Genomic DNA, 20,680 nt, shown 5'->3' on the forward strand with positions numbered 1-20,680 from the left:
AAAAGACCCCAACAACTACGGATCTATAAGCTTTCTATCAAGCTTTAGTAAGCTGATAGAAAACAATACAGTAGAACCTCGATTATCCGTTCTCCTATTATCCGTTTTACTCTGTAATCCGTGCTCGTCGACATTTTCACTGATCCGTTCCCACGAGCAGACATCCACTCGATTATCCGGCATTCAATTCATTACGCATGCGCCATAGTAATAATCGGGCGTCGGGGGAAGTACATCAACGTAACGTGTGCTTCTGTCGGCAGGAAACATTATGAATATATGTGTGCAATAGTCAAGTCTAGAATTCTGCTGTAGACAACGATCTGATACGAACATGAATTCAAAGAGGAAGAAGGTAGTTTTGACCATTGAGGAAAAATTACAACTGATTGAAGAACGTGAAAAAGGCCATAATATTCCATTTTTGGCAAATTCACACAACATTGGATTGCAGACAGTTCGTGATATCTTAAAACAGAAAGATAAACTTCTGCATTTCGCTTCGAGGTCCGATTCCCTCAAGGGAACGATGTCTCGTAAAACGACTAAAAAACCAAATTTTGAGGAATTGGATAATGCAGTGTATGAATGGTTCCAACAAAAGCGAGTGGAGGGCCATCCAATATCAGGACCATTACTATTAGACAAGGCAAAATGGTTCCACACGGAAATGAAAATTGAAAAACCTTTTCAAGCTTCACAAGGATGGTTACTTCGATTCAAAAAACGTCATGGCATACGACAACTCGATATTCAGGGTGAAAAATTGAGTGCAGACAATGGAGCAGCAGAATTATTCCTTGCCGAATTTAAGCGTTTAATAGAACGTTATGATTTAAGTTCGGAACAAGTTTATAATGCGGACGAGACCGGACTGTTTTGGAAATCATTACCATCTAAAACACTTGCAATGCAAAACGAAAAATCTGCGCCTGGTCATAAGTGTAGTAAGGAGAGGATAACATTAATGCCTTGCTCCAATGCCAGTGGAAACCACAAATTACAGTTGTTATGCATTGGTAAATCGAAAACTCCTAGATCATTCAAAGGAACAGAAATGAAAAATTTTCCTGTCAGATACCAAAACCACCCTAAGGCATGGATGAATCGAGAAATATTCAAAAAATGGTTTTTTGATGATTTTGTTCCTTCGGTTAGAGCCCACTTAAGATCTAAAAATTTGCCGCAAAAGGCAATGCTCCTATTAGACAATGCTCCATCACATCCAAATGAAAATGAGTTAGAAACTGAAGATGGACAAATTTTTGTACGTTATCTTCCACCAAATGTGACCTCATTGTTGCAGCCAATGGACCAGGGTGTAATAGAGGCATGCAAGCGACGTTTCAGGAAAATAATGTTACGGTTGCTATTGGAATCTGATTGCAGTCTGAAAGAATTCTGGAAAAATTGGAAGATAAAGGACGCTATTTTCGCGGCAGCGGAAAGCTGGAATGACATTCCAACTGTGACTTTGCAAAGATCTTGGTTCAATTTGTGGCCTTCTTTAAAAGATGACTTGAATGAAATTATTGGATCTGAAGAGAATGCAATATTACCAGCGCAACTTTTGAATGGCTTACAAAATTTGGTAGAATTCGAAAATGTTTCAGTCGATGATGTTGAGGAATGGCTAAATTCGGATTTGAATGAACCTGGTTATCAGATACTGGAAGATTCAGAAATCGCATCAAATTTCTCCCAACCTAACCACTGTATGGATACAGACGATGAAAGTGTTGAAGAATTTTCCACGCAGGAAAACACTGTTTCTGCCGAAGACGCGTTGAGATTCGCAAATGGTCTGATGCACTACTTAGAGCAGGAAAATGATACTGATTATATTGATGTCCTCCACTTGAGGAAAATTCGGGCTCACATTTGTCTCAAGATGAATAATAAAAAAAGACAGACAAAAATTACAGACTTTTTCAAATAATATATGCAATAATATGCAATGCAATGATTTGTTTTTCATTTTATATTTTTATATGATGTTAAGATTCTATTGATTCTGTTGCTCAATAAATAATATTATCCCAAAAATTTTTTCAATTTTCATAGTTGTGAGTATTTTGAGAAATTTCGATTGTCCGTGTTTTTCGATTATCCGGGAACCGTTTCCCCTCCATTAGGCCGGATGATCGAGGTTCTACTGTAATAGAAAGATTTGAGACAATTATGGAAGAGGAATCAATCATTTTTGAAGAACAACATGGATTCAGAAGCGGACATGATGGAGAAAGAATACAACTAACCAGAATAACGGAGCCGATATTTAAAGAAAACTAAAAAGAATTCAAATCCGCAGTAATACTACTTGACGTATCCCAGGCCTTCGAGTAGGGCTCGACAGACTCATATTTTCATAAGATGATCAAGGCGGACAAACCAAACTGATAACATCTTACCTAGAACACAGAAAATTTGACGAAAAAGTTAACGGAACTTTTCAGAGGTGAAAAAGATAGAAGCTGGAGTGCCGCAGGGATCGATAATAGGACCAATTCAATTCAACATTTAGACGAGTGTTGGTGAGAGCGCTGGAGTTGTGATTCGGAGGTTGCAGGTTCGACTCCTGGTCGGGGGGGTACTTTTTCCGGAATTAAACAATTGTCTGTTAGCCATCAAAATATTATGCGATTACAATTAATTTCAGACATAAACCAACATCTCTAACTAATTCCTAAAGTTCAGTCCTATTGGATAGATGGGTATTTTCTAAAATCCCACTGAAAATTTCAAAAACCTATCTAGTAAATTTTCTTCGGGAGGTACCAGTACACGGAAGACCTCGAATCTTTTATCACTCAGTTGAACACAATCATTCGAGAACACTCCTTGCTCAAAATTCCTGAATAACCCAGATTTGGGTGAATTTATAGCCCTATTTTTTTCTGAAACAGATTTGAATGGCCTTTTTGCTCAATTTTTAAGAGACACGAAACAAGAAATGTTTATGATAATCTGAAATACAGTTTAACAGCGGAAATTTTGAATTCGGAATTTTCTGCTTCACCATCGATATACTCGAAAGCAAAAACTTCAGCTCAACATGTACGAAAAAAAGATGACTGAGGGCTAGTCTGAGTCTGAAAGCACGTATAAACTCCAGGATGTGCTGGAATAAAAGTTGGTAGTCCTTGCTCCTCCATGTGAAAAACTCCCCAGACGGAACCCGAGATCCTTGCGATAATAAACCCCCGCATCAAGTGGTGAAATTGGCTCACCGTTTAATGAAATAACAGACAAAAACAATTTAGCCCAACACTTTCAGCATCAGGACTACACAGGGAATAACAACCAAGAAATCCCCTCAGGCAGATATAATAGAAAATCCAATTTCATAGTTTAGTCAATGTGTCGTGTCCTCATCGTCTTTCGTGTTTCTGTTCGCAACGTTTTTTCCATTACAACCCGCTTAGAGCAGGAAAATCGATATTGCTTGTGAACTCGGGCAACATAAATCAACGGGCATCGAGACGTACAAAAGAAAATATTTCCGAAGTAGTGTAAATGAGCTCATTCGACGTGATAGCAGAGGGATTCCGCCTTCAGTGACCGCTTCGGTAGAAGGTTTGGTCAGATTGCTTGCAGGTTCGAATCTCGGAAATAATTTTTCAGAGTTTTTCAAGCTTTATTCTAATGACTTGACAAAATTTGAAATTTTCGAGTGTTTGAGTCTAGTTGGTTCCTCACTTTACGTTTGAATTGAATGTCATTTAAGCAGAGGGAGCCTCATGGACGAACTACCTTATTAAAAATAGACCACTGTGGGGCTCCATATTTGAAGAACATGACCTACCGAACTAAACCTACCGAACTAAACCTAACCTGATGTTTTTAAGGTTCAGGGCATCTATTTGCCTATTAATCTTTTGAAATTTTTATTTGTAACTTAATGACAATTTATGTCGTGAGTTTTTGTTGTTGGTAGGTTCCCATCATAAGTATTTGTAGATTTGTTGGTTCGTAAGAATACGAACAACGTCTTATTCACTGAAGCTCTTATTTTCTGTCACTAGTTTCTTCTTGATATGGCTTTATATCCCAATGTTGCTGATGAGGTGTTGGCCATTCTCAGTTTCGTATTTTGGTTCCTTTGGTCCCTCTTCCTATAAGTCTGCTCATTGCTGACTTTGTTTTACCTACTGCGTATTATATGGTTTTTCGATGTAAATCTAATATCTATCTAGATACTTGACTTCATTCCCCAGTTTTACCCTTCTAGATCTATTCTGAGATTTTTTTTAATTGAGATTTGATTAAGGAGGTTCGGTTCCACTGCAACCTTACGGTCTATTGTGTCCCCCAACAGAGCTTTTCTCGCCATAACGTGATCTACAACTCGCCTTCCAGTTCCAGAGTTCTAATGAACTCCAATATCTGAGGTGGCTTCAAGGAGGTTAACTCCTCTCTTCCACAAGTTTCTTGTTCAAAGCAGATTTAGCGTAGGCTAGTGATGGTGAGGCATTCCGTCACCAGGTGAACCGGAGTTTCTTCCTCCTCCGCACAGAATCTACACTCGTCATTTTCTGCTAATCTTATTCTCCCGAAGTGTTTCCTAAGCCGCAATGCCCTGTTAGGAATCTAGTGAGGAGGTGTAGTATATTCTTGCTGAGAACCAGATACTTCTTGGATCTCGCAGTGTCAAAGTTTCGTAGAAACTTTTTGTGATGGTACAAACCAGGAAGATTCCGCCAAATTGTTTTTCCTTCGGTTTTTTCCTCCTCCTGAAAATCTTTCTTGTAGGTACATTTGCCTATACCACAAAAAGGTTTCAGAACAATGGAAATAGTTTGTGCTCCTTTTCTGACAGAAACCAGATGGTTTCAAAACCACGGAGTATTCTTAGACGTCTATTGACATATTTCTGTCGGCTTTAGTCATCTGTATCCCAGCTTCGCTCTGTTGGGGAAAAGCATATGAGTTAGTTGGAACTGTCTGAGAAGAAGGAGAAGAAAAAGTCATCTGTATATAGAGGTAACAGATTTCTTGTTTTTTTGGGATGTCGTATGTGTATTGTAAAGTCGAAGTCCTATAACTGAATCTTGGAGCACTCCTGCTTCTACTTATTTGTTGGTAGATATTTCGTCATCTATTTGGCCGTGAAAACGTAAAAATGTCTGTGTCTTATATAGTTTCCTATTATTCTGCAGGTTTTGATGTTATAGCCTGTCTAGACCTTCGTACCAGACTTGGTCAAAGGCTCTCTCAACATCTAATAGCAATAGTCATGTGGCTTCTTTGTTCTGAAATCCTTCAGTAATATAATATTTTATTCGGAAAAACTCAGTTGTTGTAATTCTGGGGAGTAATCTTTTTTAAACCTGAAATATTCAAATTCAGTGCTTCTGTTGCATTATTGGACTTATTGCAATAATCTCTCAACTGTTGCTGACAGTAGGCTTATTGGCCTGTAGTTTCGCGGGAATAATTGTCAATCTTTCCCTGGCTTATTGAACACAATATCTTCTTGAGTTTTCCATCTTATTTGATAGAGTTTTGTTTGTTCTCATTACTCCGTTGCATATATTCGATAGCGCTGCTTCTCGTTTGCTGGGCATCTTCTGTAATATGAGACTTTTTATTTTGTCTTAACCTGGAGATTTTATGTTTTTCAATTTATTGATGACTTCGTTGATTTCTGTTGGTGTTTTTTGAATTGGAATTTCTTCTTCATCTTCTTCTTCATTTCAATTGTCTTATTCTGGTCAATTTAATCTTATCCTTCCTGAATATAAATTTTGTCCAGATGCGGTATCTATACTTTCTTGGAGCAGAACATAATGGTTCATTTCTGAACCTGTCATAAGTGTCCAGTTTTAGTGCAATCTAATGCTGGTAACCAGACTCTATGGAATACTTGTGTTTCTTCTCTTCTTTTCATGCCATTTGAATGTTTGTATATTTCAATGGCTTGAATTTCTGTCTCTTGAAAATAGTTTAAACAATGCATCATGTCCTCTTGGTCTTTCCTGTTCTGTTAACAACGTCTTTTCCATTACACCGCGATTAAAACGAGAAAATCGATTTGGCATCATTGTGAACTCCGAAAACATAAATCAACGGGGATCGAGACGCGCAAGAGAAAATATTTCCGAAGTATTTTGGGGCCCTCTTTTTGCTGCAAGGACCTAAGTGGAGATCCGTTACAAATGGTCAGTTCCGGTGATATATAACTGGGTGATTCGTCGTAGATTTAAACTGATGAAGAAGCTGGCTTCTGTGTCTATCTATTTTCCAACCTGAAGTTAGTCGAGTGGAATTTTTTTTTCCTGCAAATTTACAGTCGCACCGGGGCTGTCTTTCATTTTTAACACTTTTCACGGCTTTGGTACTTTTGTTTATGTCGGAAGATGCTCGAAACTTTGAAACTCTGGCGTTCAATTCTTCAAGAATGATGAGAAAACTCCGCGCAACTGTATTTCAATTGGCGAAAATCTTACAGAAGAGAATTATGTTATGTATGAGACATATGAAATATGTAATACAATTCCTGACAGTGGAAGTCCATAAAAGAACAAATCAGGGTCGGCGTGAAACAGTGAAGCGACCGTTTCAGGCGCCCCTATTTGGGGTTCGCTAATTCGGCCCAGTTTGGTGGCCGCCTTTTCTTATTTCATTTTTCATTGTCAACATTCCCTATAATGAAAATCTCCAAACCGCCTTTACTCAACTGCCCGCAAATAAATAACACATTGCAGCTCAACCAATATTAAAAGAATTCCTAATTGAAAGAGGGATATAATCATTAGGCATTCCACAAAGACGAAAAAAAATACTACCTTCGCTTCCGAATTATTCGGACGCCGATGTTTACACATTGAACATATGGAAAATACCTACGATTCTGAATTCGAAATTAAATAACTACTCTTGAATGCCAAATGTTTTCAGCGGAACCCAATTAGTTGCTTAATAATCCTAGTTTGGTATAAAATGTGATATTTTGTTCTATATTTTCCATGATTCAATATTAATAAGCTGATAAGAATAGTGAGCTCTTCGACACATTATATAGAAGATGTATTTTTTATGTTTTCAATTTACTATGTCTATTTCGATATTTTTGACTTATGAATATGTATTCTGGTCTGTTTTGCTGTTTTATTTCATTTAAAAACCTTGGAAATACTTGGTGTAATATTACTATTAGATCATTTCAATATTTCTCATTGTTCTCAAAGTGGATTCCAAAAAATAAAAAATTTAGTAGCATTCATAGATGAAATAGAACTATTCAAATGACTGAACACCAGCTTACGATCACTATGCCCAATTCTACATTCGGTTTTATCGATTTATGGTTATTAAGTCATTTTTATGACATTTTTTCACAAAGCTTTGTGATAGTAGCTCACAGAGCGCCTGAAGTTTTCGAAATATTGGAACCGAAACCACTACCAAAGCATCAACAGTAAAAGAAGATCATAAAATGATACGACGAATCTACGCCTTACTTGATGATCGTTTGGCTGAATCTGATGAATTGCCAAACCTAACAGAGAATAATTCACTTGACTGCTGTTGAATCGGTCGCCATCTTGAACAGTAATGCCAACTTAAAGTTATATACCTCGAAAAAAACACCCTTTATATTAGGTTAGAATAAAATTTGTATATGTATGAACCAATGAACCATAATTATTTGAATATTTATGTCTAATATTTGGATAATCTTATCAATAGAACTCCTCATCTAGATAAACCAACCGAAAACAATTGCGTCATGGTGAAATATAGCTAGCTCATTTAGGCATACCTATTATATTCAGCAATTGGCGAAAAGAAGTGAAATCTCATAACGAAAAGTCGTCGTTTCTTTCGATTTAATCTTCATCTCAGTTATCTGAGAGCATCATGAAAAATCAAGAACTCAAATCGGATGTGCTCTAATAATTTACATGTTATGAAGTAGCTGAAAGTATATTGGTATCAAGTTGAAACAGTATGGCACTAAATGAAGAGAAAAGAGAAAAAAGTCTGCTGGAGCCATATCAGGCAGATACGTTGGTTATTCGATATATTTGTCATAGGGTTTTTTGGCCGAAATTGTTCACAATCCATTGTGTTTTATCTATCTTTCTGATTTTCTTCGATATATTATTTCCAACTCTACAGCCCACAAAATTTGATTTGTATAATGTGTGTGAGTTGACATTCAATGAATCAAGAACTGTAACTAAGTGTCAAATGAAGCTACAAATTTTCTTGAGTATATAGGAATTTAGTGCCAATTTAGCGACAAAATTTCGACTCAGTGATTCTCAGGTCAGTCTTGACAGATTTTATACCGGATATTTCATTCACATCACTTTTCTTCTGAAAAAATTTGGCGAGATTTATTTCGTATTACTTGACCGAAATTCTGAACATTCTCTGAGAGTTATAATGTTCAACAAACCTATGCGAAATTTAGCATCACTGTCTCACATCACGTTCCTAAATGAATAATTAGATGAGACATGTTAGGGTGTTAAAATGTAACTTGTCAGTTCGTGACATTTATTGGAGACTTCCATTAACGTCAACGCTTTCGGTTCCCTTTTGAATTCCAAATGTCTCCTAGAGATTCCCGTTTTTATTTCTGTCCAAACTGACGTGCCTGAAGGTTCACAAGTGCGATTTCCAAACATAGAATGAGGGCTCTCAAGATTTTAAGGTCACAACAGCATAGAAAAACCGTAAGTCATTATACATCTTTATGTAGAGTTTCTAAAAATACCACGGGTTGTATTAAAATTCGAAATTACATTTTAGCTCAGTTTTCCATCACTCGAATCAAATTCAGCTTCAGAAAACGAGAACGTAATATAGGTAGACTTCTTGTGTAGTTCATGGAAAGGTAAGGAATAGGTCCTCATTAAACTAGACTCCCTTTCTGAGGAACAGGAGCATTAGCGATGTGTCAAACCGCTCTCTACCAATCTTCCTGTCTTTTGATTCACCGGGAGGTACGACAGTAATGAGAACCTTTTGTCTCGAAATATTTCTGTGAATAGATCTTTTTTTTTTCGGTCAATCTCGAAATGTTCCGCGAATGGTTCAAGCGTGTTTTAATGGTTTTCTGAGGATTATTAGCTCTTTCTATGGTGATTCGTCTTGCTTAATGCCTTCATTACGTGGGATAAGAAACAACCCACCTGGAAAATTCTTAATGCTGGAAGTTCGTACAGGATATGAAGAAATCGATATTTTCTGTGGAAACTTTGCATTTTCAGCCACAAACGTATATGTATACGTAACGACCCCTTACGTGTAATTGTCTGCAAATACATACCATGTTTTCTAGGAACAATAAAAACTATTTCTCAATGCTGAATGATAGAAATATTTCATTTCATTGTGACACAGCCACGCAACTTTGTTGATTTATAAATAGGAACTTGAAACTATAGGCTGATAGAAGTAGAGATAGACGGTATAGGTTATTACAGTATCAATTATTGTGTTTTATAATATTTGAATGATTAAGTATATTTATTGATATACTCTATTTGCATATGAATGCACAAGTGAAAAGAAGCGTATTGTCTATAAATTGCAGAAAAAAAGTCGAATCGAAGTTTTTCAAGAGTAGAATGTAATCATGTCTCTCGTTGTATTGCAGCCGTTTGTCTTTCAATTCTCTGCTCAAACTCATTAATTGCGTTCGATAACGATCGTCTGTGATTGTTTCAGTCGGTTTTAACAACTCATACAATACGCCGAGCTGGTACCACCAAATACTTGAGCATGACATTGGAACCGTGAATATTCGGTTTGGCCGTCAACGTGAATGCATGGCCGGGATACCCCCATGATTTTCTGCGCTTGGGATTATCGTGATGAACCCATTCTTCGTCTCTAGTCTCAATGCGATGCAGAAATAGCTTCCGTCTTTGCCTTGCAAGCAGCTGATCACAAGCAAACAAACGCCGTTTAACATCTATCGGCTTCAACTCGCACTGCACCCAATTTTCCTATTTCTGAATCATTCCCCTGACTTTCAGGCGTCTTGAAATGCCTTGTTGCGTTACTCCCAATGATCCTGCCAATTCTTGTTGCGTTCGACACGAGTCTTGATCAAGTTATCTCTCCAATTATGCATCTTCGAAAACCTTCTCTCTTCCACCGCCATGCTGGTTTTCAACGTCAAAATCACTATTCTTGAAGCGTTGAAACCATTTTCGGCACGTTCTTTCACTAATTTCGGCCTCACCATAGGTATTTTAGAGCATTTTATGAGCCTCAGCCGCAGATTTATTTATATGGAAGCAGAACATTGAAACCTCCCGCAAATGACAAAAATTTGGCTCGTAAGCTGACATGTTTAATCGAGAATAACTTCATGATGCAAACAAAAATCGACTTATATTTCGATGGCGTTATAAATACCTTAACTCATTATATGACATCTATGATCTACCATTTAGCGTTACAGCCATATATTGCAAAACGGCGTAAGCAAAGTTGTACCCTTAATATTTTAATCGCTCCACTCTCGAACAAGCATCAAATGGTTCTGAACTGCAATCCAGGACATTTCTGATGAAAGAAGAAGCCTTAGGTCATCCACGAGGCAGAGTCTTCTTGAACTGATACATTCAATAAAATCGTTTATAAAAAAAATAACAATGAAACTTTGTTCCTATTCAAAGATGCCAACTTTTAATCCTCTTTCATTTATTGAATATTTCAATTCGCAAACGAACAAATTCGAAGATTACGCTTCAACACTCCATTACGCATCAGCAGCACCTGCCGAAGATATTCCTCGAATTCTCCAATGCAGAAACAAACAACTACAAAATTGTTCCAAGTTTCGCACTCGTAAAGTTCGAATTTACCAGTTCTTGTTTTATTAAGTCTCTTCGCGTAAACGGTCCATTCAAAACAGTTCGTTTAACTCGAGTTGAAAGACATCACCTCCCATAATGAATTCGGCATGAAATAGGTATATCGGTAGCAGAGGGGGCTTACATTTGAGGAAGAATAATCATTACTAAGGAGGTGAATGGGAAGCATTAAGATCCTATCAATCATTTAATTATGTACGATTGCAGATGTCTTCAATTCATACGTTCTTATTAAATTCTCACCTCTCAGTTAAGTGTTAATTACATTAATTCAACTGTAGTAGAATGTCTGGCAGAAGTTATTCATGAAAATAAAAAAATCATGTGTATGGCTACCCACATTCATTACATTCTATTCTATTCAATAGAAGATTTCCTTAAAATAACACTTTTGCCCGCCATCATTTTTCCGATTCGTCTTGGTTGAAAATCTATACAAAAATTTCATTTTCAGTGATAGATCTCAAATGGTTTCTTTTTATTTATTTTTTCGATATGCTTTTCTTCGAATACAAAATTCTACCCACATATTCCATTGTTTTCATTATAAGAATTACACTCCATAAAAATATCAGGAATTCGAGGAATTCTACTCTTAAAATGTTAGTTGTATGTTTGTGAATGAATTTTTAAAAATTTTGAAAAATGAAAGTACGCCTAATATCTTTGAGTAATCATAATAAAATGATCTGTGAAATTCAAAAAATTTGTACTCAAGCTGAATGGAACTCTAAAAAAAAAACCGAAGAATGAATATATGCTACGTTGTCACCTCTAAGAATCAAGGATTGAAGCACAGGATATTTTGATGTTATAAAGAGGGTGAGTCGGAAGGAACGGCCCAATTTCCAGGAGCGTCAATTACGAGTGAAAATAATTCAAAAATGTTTTAATACGATTCTCATTGGATTTTGAGGTACAGCGTGTTAAAGTTAGAATTTTTCAAGTTTTTCTCTTATAGTATTTACACTTCACGGGATATTCAACTGAAATTCGGAATAAATATTTTCATTGATAGTTCACACCATGTGACATGCTAATAATAATATGAAATAATTCAGAACGACTAATTAGAAACAGATATAGACTTTGTCCGTAAAGTATGGAACCTATTCATTTTCAGCTAAACAGACTCTTTTAAGAAATAATCCTGAAACACGTTGATTGTTCATTTAAATTCACCGTATATTAAAATAATAATCTGATATACAGGGTGAACTACTTCCGAGTAATGACGTCGAAAACATTTTTTAAATAGAACACCTCTATTTTGTCTCAATTTTCCGATTACTCTAGCTGAGCTGATTCCAGAAATGTATCACATGTTGATTCCAATTGGTGCAGGTTAGACAAACATACAATAGTTTTGTGTGTGCTCATAAAGTAACGCGTAACATTCTTTATTAGTTAAATTAACAATATTATCAGAAATACTTATTGTCTAGCGGCAATTGGTTTGAATGTAACAACCTGTAGTTTCTTACATTTTAAGATTAATAAAAATGTATAAAAATAAGAAATAATTTCTTTCATATTCTGTCTGCTAGACCACAAGTACCAAACATGTTTGGAAACAGCTCATTTTTATCAATCTTAAAATGTAACAAACTACAGGTTGTTACATTCAAACCAATTGCCGCTAGACAATAAGTATTTTTGATAATATTGTTAATTTAACTAATAAAGAATGTTACGTGTTACTTTATGAGGTTTGGATGTAACAACCTGTAGTTTGTTACATTTTAAGATTAATAAAAATGAGCTGTTTCCAAACATGTTTGGTACTTGTGGTCTAGCAGACAGAATATGAAAGAAATTATTTCTTATTTTTATACATTTTTATTAATCTGAAAATGTAACAAATTACAGGGTGTTACATTCAAACAAATTGCCGCTAGACAATAAGTATTTTTGATAGTATTGTTAATTTAACTAATAAAGAATGTTACGCGTTACTTTATGAGCACACACACAAGACTATTGTATTTTTGTCCACCCTGTACCAATTGGTATCAACAATGAATACATTTTTGGAATCAACCAAGCTACAGTAATCGGAAAATTGAGACAGAATGAGTGTGTTCCATTTAAAAAAAATTACGGTGACGTCATTACTCGAAAGTAATTCGCTCTGTATATTAGATTATTATTTTAAAATACGGTAAATTAAAATAAGAAATCGACGTGTTTCAGGATTATTGCTTGAAATGGTCTGTTTAGCTAAAAATGAATTTATTCCATACTTTACGGACACAGTGTATGTTTAAACACGTATATAATAATATAATATATAAATGTATACTCTTCACGTGAGTTAGCTTTCAGCGTGGATTCACCCAATATACGAAGTGTATCTAAATGAAAAATTAATGGGGGATAAATTCGAATGGAATATACAGCGAAAGTAATTCTGCCGTACCAGGAAAGTTCCTTGCATAATAGAGGCTGATCAGAATACTATATTAGCGTTTTTTGATTCGGGGAAGTAGACTTTCTTTATCGATTTCAGAAAAATAGAATTTCAGTGTAATCTGATATATAGAAATTTAGCGAAAAAAATGTTGCAATTATACGATACCTTATCAATGTTTTTGCATGCACAAATTCAAAATATTGATATTTTTGTGTTCGTTCCATTCAACCTAATAACCAAATTTCATATTCTGCAAATCCTCTAACTTAAAAAGAGAGAATATCCGTTCGAATACTTGTTGAACTGAGCACTTATCCATTATACCTCGACCGCATTCACAAAATAGAAGATATTTTTCTTCGTAATATGTTTTCGACATCTCTGACACTAAATCCAGTCTTACACGAATATCAGCGTCCTTTGGGACGTTGTCGAGGAAACGCCATCCCCTCATCACTTAAGGACGTCTTCAGAAATCACGTAATATTTTTTTAAGAATAATAGGAATAAAATTCAGCTGTTAATACTTTGAGGCTTATTACTTATCCTGAATATCTATTATGTCTCTTTTCCATTTTCATAATGTACATTTTTATCCCTGGAAACCTGCACACATAAGACTTGAACCTTGTAAATGAGCTATTATATTGGATTGGGAAAAACAGAAGAAACACAGTTTCTCCATACCTTTTGTATAATACAAATGAGGTGCTAAATAAGTTACCACAATTTCGTTGGCGATAAATATTGGATATATGTACTTCTCTCGATTTATATTCCCTTTTTTGATAAAAATGAGCTCTAATATTGATCTAGCAACATTAAAAGTCATATTATTAAAGCCTTTGTTAGATTTTGCAAATTATACTGTATTATATGTAGGTTACTAGGTTTAGTAACCTACCCTGAAAATTTCCGTTGGACACTATTAACGACCGGACGGTCGGACAAAATGGAGTTTCAGGACAGATTCTCATCAGTGAATCGATCCTCATCATTTGCAACCAATCTCCCCAATTACAGACATTGTGGTGAAATGATAGAGCGATCTGGTCTGGACGCAACCGCTTGAAAATTGAATTAACACTAATTTGAAGAAGTGCGTCTATGTTCGTACGTCAGTGCTTTCCTAATTTTTTCATAAACCATCTCATTTCAATAATTTATCGCTAGATATTTCGGATTTTTTACATCATTGAAACGAACTTTGCAGCGGGAAAAATGGAATATTTCGAAAAATACTCAAATTCAATATAGCTATACTCGTAGCAGTTAATCTGAAGTTATTATGGTCTGAGGTTTTATTGTTTCGTCATTTTGATTTCGGAATTATTTAGACTACTTCAAATGAAGTTCTAAAAATTATGGATAATTTTTTATTTATTTTTTTATTTCGAATAAAACAGGAGTTTTCTGTTTTCATTTGAATAATCCAGAAGAATATAGAAAATTGAAAGTAACTTTCAATAATTCCCACTTGAATCATTATTATACTCCCAAAGATGTTGGAGTTGGACTTGATTTTTTTTCGAATTTCGAGGTCCCGAGATTTGCGTATGGAATTGAAGTCCACGAATAATATTCTTAAAAAATTAGCTGGTTTTTTTTGAGGTGGTGATGCCACCATAAGGCAGCTTTGGCCTTGTTTTTTTCTGCTGCTGAATACGATTTTCGTAAAAATGATGATGTACAGTTTCTATGAGAATTATCAGGTCCACTACTAGATCTAAACATTTACATTGGTTATCAGTGCTATTGCAAATATACCTCCGACTCATATTCGTAGACTGTTTACATTAAAGAAACTTAGCATAAATTTCATTTCTACTACTAGAAGTGCCAGATTGAAGTCACATAAACCTTCATGGATCAATACTTTCCTTTTATCTAATGGAATCCACAAGGTAATTTGGCGTTCAGAATGGAGTTCTTGTAATATTTCCATCAAAATTTTAATCGTTGATCCTTCAGAGAAGGTTCTAGGTTTCAATATTCCTATAATAATTTGTAGTATTTTGAATAGAATTAGGACTTTTCATGTTCATACTATAACATTTATTACACCTTCATGGTTCTTTTCTCTTTCATTGTCAGATTGAATCAAAATATATATGTAGTCAACTTTTGGTAAAAAGTAGGGATGAATTTTTTTGGAAAAATAATAGCTCTTCAATATAAATATGTCAGCTCATTCTGTAAACAAATACAAACCAATTACTGGGTACACCTATACGGAGAGACATGGTTTTCGCTGAGGTTTCTATTTTTGCTTTTGTATCTATCATACGTTGAAATGTATTATGCCCCGTTTACATTTCATCTGCTAATACTAAGATTTCATCTAAACATGCTTTATTGTTTGAAGTTAATAATTGATTTGTATTTTCTTCAAATGAATATATACCTATAGGACTATATACGAATATATAGGACAAGTTGTTTCCATTAGAAAAAAAAAAGTTTATTGACTTCTCACATTAGTTTTATCTGCCTAATCCAAACATGAGCTGTCGTGAAGTAAAGGATGATAGGAAATCCTCTACATCCGAACTTAATCTTCCTTATTTTCCACCCCCGAGGTTTTATAACCATTTTCTTCCGTCCATCAGTCAATCAGGAAATTCATTTAGTCGGGTCTCGAGTCGTTTTTGGAGCTTGATCGTGATATATTTGTCTCGCCGTTTTTCCTCGTCGATTGGAGTCAAGATTAAGCTCACAAAAAATTGGTAGATCGATTGGTTTGTCACTTTTCATTCGATGAAGAAAACGCTCAGTGAAAATTACATTCATTGGGTGATACATCTACAGGATGACATCTACATGACAGAAAGACATCTACAGTAACAAAGGGGGTGGTGCTATGCAGCGGGCTCCTACGCCTTAAAAATAGGAAGAAGAGTGTATATGAACTTTGGTTCCGACAATGCTCAGAAGACAAAACCATCTTTTGTAGACATCAACCAATACTCAAATTACAGCTGAACATGTAATTTTATCAGTTTTGAGTAAAAAACTAGGTTATAAAAATTTAATGAGTCTACTTAGAGAAGGATATTTAGTATAAATCAAATAATTTGACAACATTGTGTCTAATCCTTCACAATAATATATCTATATGATATATTCAGTTTATTTTTGTCTTGGAATATATTCCAATTCTGAAAATGACAAATTTAATAATCAACCAAAAGAAAATTCAAAATAACTAAAAAAGTATCAATTAAGTAAACGGTTAACTAATTGAACAACTACATCAACATAAAGACAGACGTACGTTTCGGAATTTTTGTATTTAATAATACAATTTTTCCTCATCAGTGCCTTATAGTTCAACGAAAATTATTAAATTCGCAAACTCACCACGTGTATATCACTCCATCAAAACTGCAAGCTAGAAACTACAGACTAACTAAACGTACCGGTTACTCTAGTGAGGATTCACAGAAAAAACCATTACTGAAGGTAGTCATAGATTTCTTTCTTGTTGTTTTTTTTGAAATACATATACAAATCGACATTTACCATTGAATAAACAATTTCAGGAATTTAAAATTTATTGGTTGGTACTGACTCTCTAATCAATAAATGATTACATCAAATTATAAAAGTTTAATGAGTCTACTTGTTGAAGGATATTTAATATAAATCAAATAATTTGACAACTTTGTGTCTAATCCTTCACAATAATATATCTATATGATATATTTATTTTTTTTTGTCTTGGAATATATTCCAATTCTAAAAATGACAAATTTAATAATCAAGCAAAAGAAGAGTTATTTTGAATTTTCTTTTGGTTGATTATTGAATTAACAGTGCCATTAATGTCATAAAAAAGCTATTCACTTCGCAAATTTGATGGAAGAATCGAGAATCTACCATTTCCAATCATACAAGGTAATTACATCTGAAAAAAAATTGCGATAAACGCATATAACGCCTCGCGAATCGAGATGTTAACGCTCGAAAATCAATCAAGCAATCTCTCTTCGAATTAAGCAACCTGTGTATAAACCCACCCCATAAGTCACGCCGCCAATACACTACACGTCATCATAAATGATATTCAATTGAATAACCTCTGAATCGATGCGAACGTAACTGTTTAGCAGAGGGCAGGAGGAAGCTTCTGCGGAATTTATGGCATGAAGTTGTTGAATATTAATCTGGGAGCAAAGTTGAAGACGAAGGTATATCGATCTGCCCCCGATGGCCGGTAATTAAGGTTAGTTAATATAATGGTTCGAGGGTATAATTTCATCCGAGGATCAGTCAATCGAGACGGTTATTCAATAATTGATATAAAGCGAAATAGGCGATATGATTGAGAAATGTAATTAAGAGAGCGAACTTGGCTATCATACATGGGCAATCTCCGGATCGATGTCTTTTCAAGCGCTCGTCCTCAATTACAGCGTCGTATAGGTAATATCATGTCCCTTATTTCCGGCCAGGAATGGTCTCACACAATAAGGTTTCATTTGCAGATGACGAATTAGTTGAGATTAGATTGAGATGCTCATTCTGATTTTTTTTTATGACCGTAGTTCAGGCAGGCTTCCGGAAGGGATTCACCACCATCGAGCACTTACAAACAATTCGAACAGTTGTTGAAAAAACAGTTGAATATAACATCCCGATACATCTAGCTTTTGTCGATTATTATAAAGCCTTTGACAGTGTCGAGAGGTGGGCATTTTCAACAGCTTTAGGCGATGCTTGAATTGACTCTAGGTACTCCGCTCTCATAAGAAATATATGCGATGAAGCGACTTTCCACGTAAAAATAAATGAAGATCTAACGACCGAGAAAATAAATCAAGGTAGAGGTGTTAGATAAGGTTATACCATCTCACCTAAATTTTTCACTCTATCCTTGGAAAATGTGATAAAAAAGCTAGCTTTGGATCGGAAAGGACTGAAAATCGATGGAACGTATCTCAATCATTTGAAATTTGCGGACGACATAGTACTGATAAGCACAGACAGACATCCATGAATTGAAATCGATGCTACACGACCTGAATGAGAAGTCAAAGGAAATAGGACTAAAGATGAATCTTGACAAAACGAAGAAAATGAGCCATAGTCAGGAAGATATCACTATAGATAACATAAGCATAGAGAAGGTGGAACACAATATGTATATTCGGAGCATATGATTGAATATGGAAAAGAAAATCAAATATTGGAAATTGGGAGAAGAATCCACTAAGCATGGGCAGCCTTCGGAAAACTGAGTTTCATCTTTAAGGACAAAAATACTCCTCTACACTTAAAACGCAAAACCTACGATATTATTATTATTATAGTAGATTACCAGTGGCAAACTTATGATCTAGAAACTATGGCAATCACGAAAAAAGTGGCAGAACAATTGAGAGTAACTCAAAGGGCCATGGAAAGGATTATGCTGGGTATAATCTTGAGGGACAGAATTCGCAGGACAAAGTGAAATCACGAGAACTAATTTGTTCGAAAATGAATAAAAATTCCGAAAACAAATTTTGATTTGATGAAAATCGGAGACTTACCATTTTTTTCCTCCGAAAATACATATGTATCTTGATGCAGTGAAAACTTGTACCTAATATCATAAGAATATTCGCAATAGCATTATTGTAGTTGTCAAAAAATGATTTCTTTCTACAATATTGACAACCCTGTATATTGAAACTTATGTTTACGGCATACCTTCATAAGAAGTCGTTTCTTGAAATTGAAGCAAAAATCGCCCTATAAACAGATTTGAGGAGTTCAAGGTTGAAATTGATTCATGAATGTCGAGGACTCAAAATTGACTTATGGCCATATTCATAGTCGATACTTCATGTTTGAGAAGTGCTCAAGGCTCTGTGGCCTTATCAGTCGATGACTCAATGCTTCGAAAAGTCTTGGCCAAGCATGCCGGAAGCACAAGTTTGAGTTTCGACTATGAGTACGGCCATTAACGTCAGCCCTTTTCTCTTTATTTTTATGTAATATCCATAAAAGTCTTATTCCAACAGTGATAATCTCATTATTCAATATTTATGGCACTTTATCCAAGTCAAATTAAATCAACATAGAATCATAAAGTTTGCATATCATAATCCAACTGAAGCGAATTACGCATAATAAACTTTATGTTTCCTCAAAAGAAAATAACTGAGAAAGGTCAACTTTTTATACACGAATCCTCGAATCCTAATGAAAAACACACAAACGCACGACGTGCTTCAAGAATTAAGAAACTGTTCAAACGTCATGAAACACTCACAATATTACAAGTCGTTTCGGGGCTCCAGGCAATACGCTTTTCGACATAATTAACACTGATTGCAGGGGTGGAAAGAACATCGAACCCCTCGGAAATAAAAAAACAACTGTCGAGTGGAGGGCGATCGATGAACGAAATAAAAATAGGCCTCTTGGGGCTATCACACTCGAATGTACTCAGCGATTTTTCTTCGTTTAGAAAAAAATGAATGAACTCCACCAGCAATTAATCAGAGTGTTTTGGGACTTTGCGACCAGGTTAGGAGACAACTGCATCATGACTGGCTCGAATATTCTTTGTCAAAGTCTCTGTTGGATTGAATACAAGACGATTAGGTGCTTAAACAAATGATTTCAGCAGATATTATTTTTTTTAATGAAGAAGGTTATATCCGCATGAGTTCTTCTTCATCTTATGATAAGCCTGAGGCTTGTAAATTTCACTTTAATCCCCGGTGGATGTCGACACACAGGAGTCTTTTCAGCGTTTGGATGTTCTAGCAATATGTCTTCTGGTATTTGGAATTCGGAATTACATCTTCCAAATGAATCTGCAACGATTTTTTACGCTTCAATTCATGTTACGCTACTGGAATTCACAAAGACGCGGTAATGTGTCAATTCATCGTATGCCATTGGTCGGTATGCGGATGCGCGTATCTAGAGAAGGAAACAGATATAATTTTCTTAAAGATTTTCAATAATTTTCGAGACTTCAAGAATGATGCGTACCTTGTTATAGATTTCAGCTGTTACTAGTTCAATTTAATAATAATAATAATAAATCAGTTTATTGTTCATGACAAATACACCATTTTGAAAACTCTCAGATGAACAATTGGCACTTGGTTGGAGATTTAGAATTTAATTGATCGGATTGACCTTTGTATATTTTAATTTTATTGAATTTGTAAAAACCTGGGTAGGAGTTTAATTGCCAAATAAGCCAAACCACCCCTAGAAATCAGTCTTTAGAGTCTCATGGGCAATTGTAACGTTATAAAAGTTTAATGAGTCTTCTTGATGAAGGATATTTAATATAAATCAAATAATTTGACAACTTTGTGTCTAATCCTTCACAATAATATATCTGTATGATATATTCAGTTTATTTTTGTCTTGGAATATATTCCAATTCTAAAAATGACAAATTTAATAATCAACCAAA

The 20,680-nt window shown here is 35.1% G+C and overlaps 2 protein-coding genes across 3 annotated transcripts in view; both read left to right on the top strand.

The window, feature by feature from the left end:
* The window catches only part of LOC123677403 (protein artichoke), a 294,809-nt gene that overhangs the window by 14,697 nt on the left and 259,432 nt on the right, over positions 1-20,680 (top strand). Inside the window, exon 1 of one of the 2 annotated variants that reach the window (XM_045613907.1) lies at positions 8,207-8,687. The exons of the other annotated variant lie outside the window; for it this stretch is intronic. The gene's annotated coding sequence lies outside the window, so the exon portion shown is untranslated. Of the gene's footprint in view, positions 1-8,206; positions 8,688-20,680 lie in introns of those variants that run through there. 2 annotated transcript variants of the gene reach the window in all.
* On the top strand, positions 335-17,977 carry LOC123673859 (jerky protein homolog-like). The gene is made up of 2 exons (XM_045608580.1): positions 335-1,802; positions 17,802-17,977. The coding sequence occupies exons 1-2, from the start codon at positions 335-337 to the stop codon at positions 17,975-17,977; spliced, it is 1,644 nt and encodes a 547-aa protein (XP_045464536.1).

The sequence above is a fragment of the Harmonia axyridis genome, chromosome 1 (genome assembly GCF_914767665.1).
Source record: "Harmonia axyridis chromosome 1, icHarAxyr1.1, whole genome shotgun sequence".
Lineage (NCBI taxonomy): Eukaryota > Metazoa > Arthropoda > Insecta > Coleoptera > Coccinellidae > Harmonia > Harmonia axyridis.

Excerpts from the sequence above, each read along its gene's own strand:
- LOC123673859 (XM_045608580.1), top strand. The coding sequence starts at position 335 with ATGAATTCAAAGAGGAAGAAGGTAGTTTTGACCATTGAGGAAAAATTA. Across the intron at positions 1,803-17,801 it reads CGCGTTGAGATTCGCAAATG|TTCAGGCAGGCTTCCGGAAG; the intron begins GTCTGATGCACT and ends TTATGACCGTAG.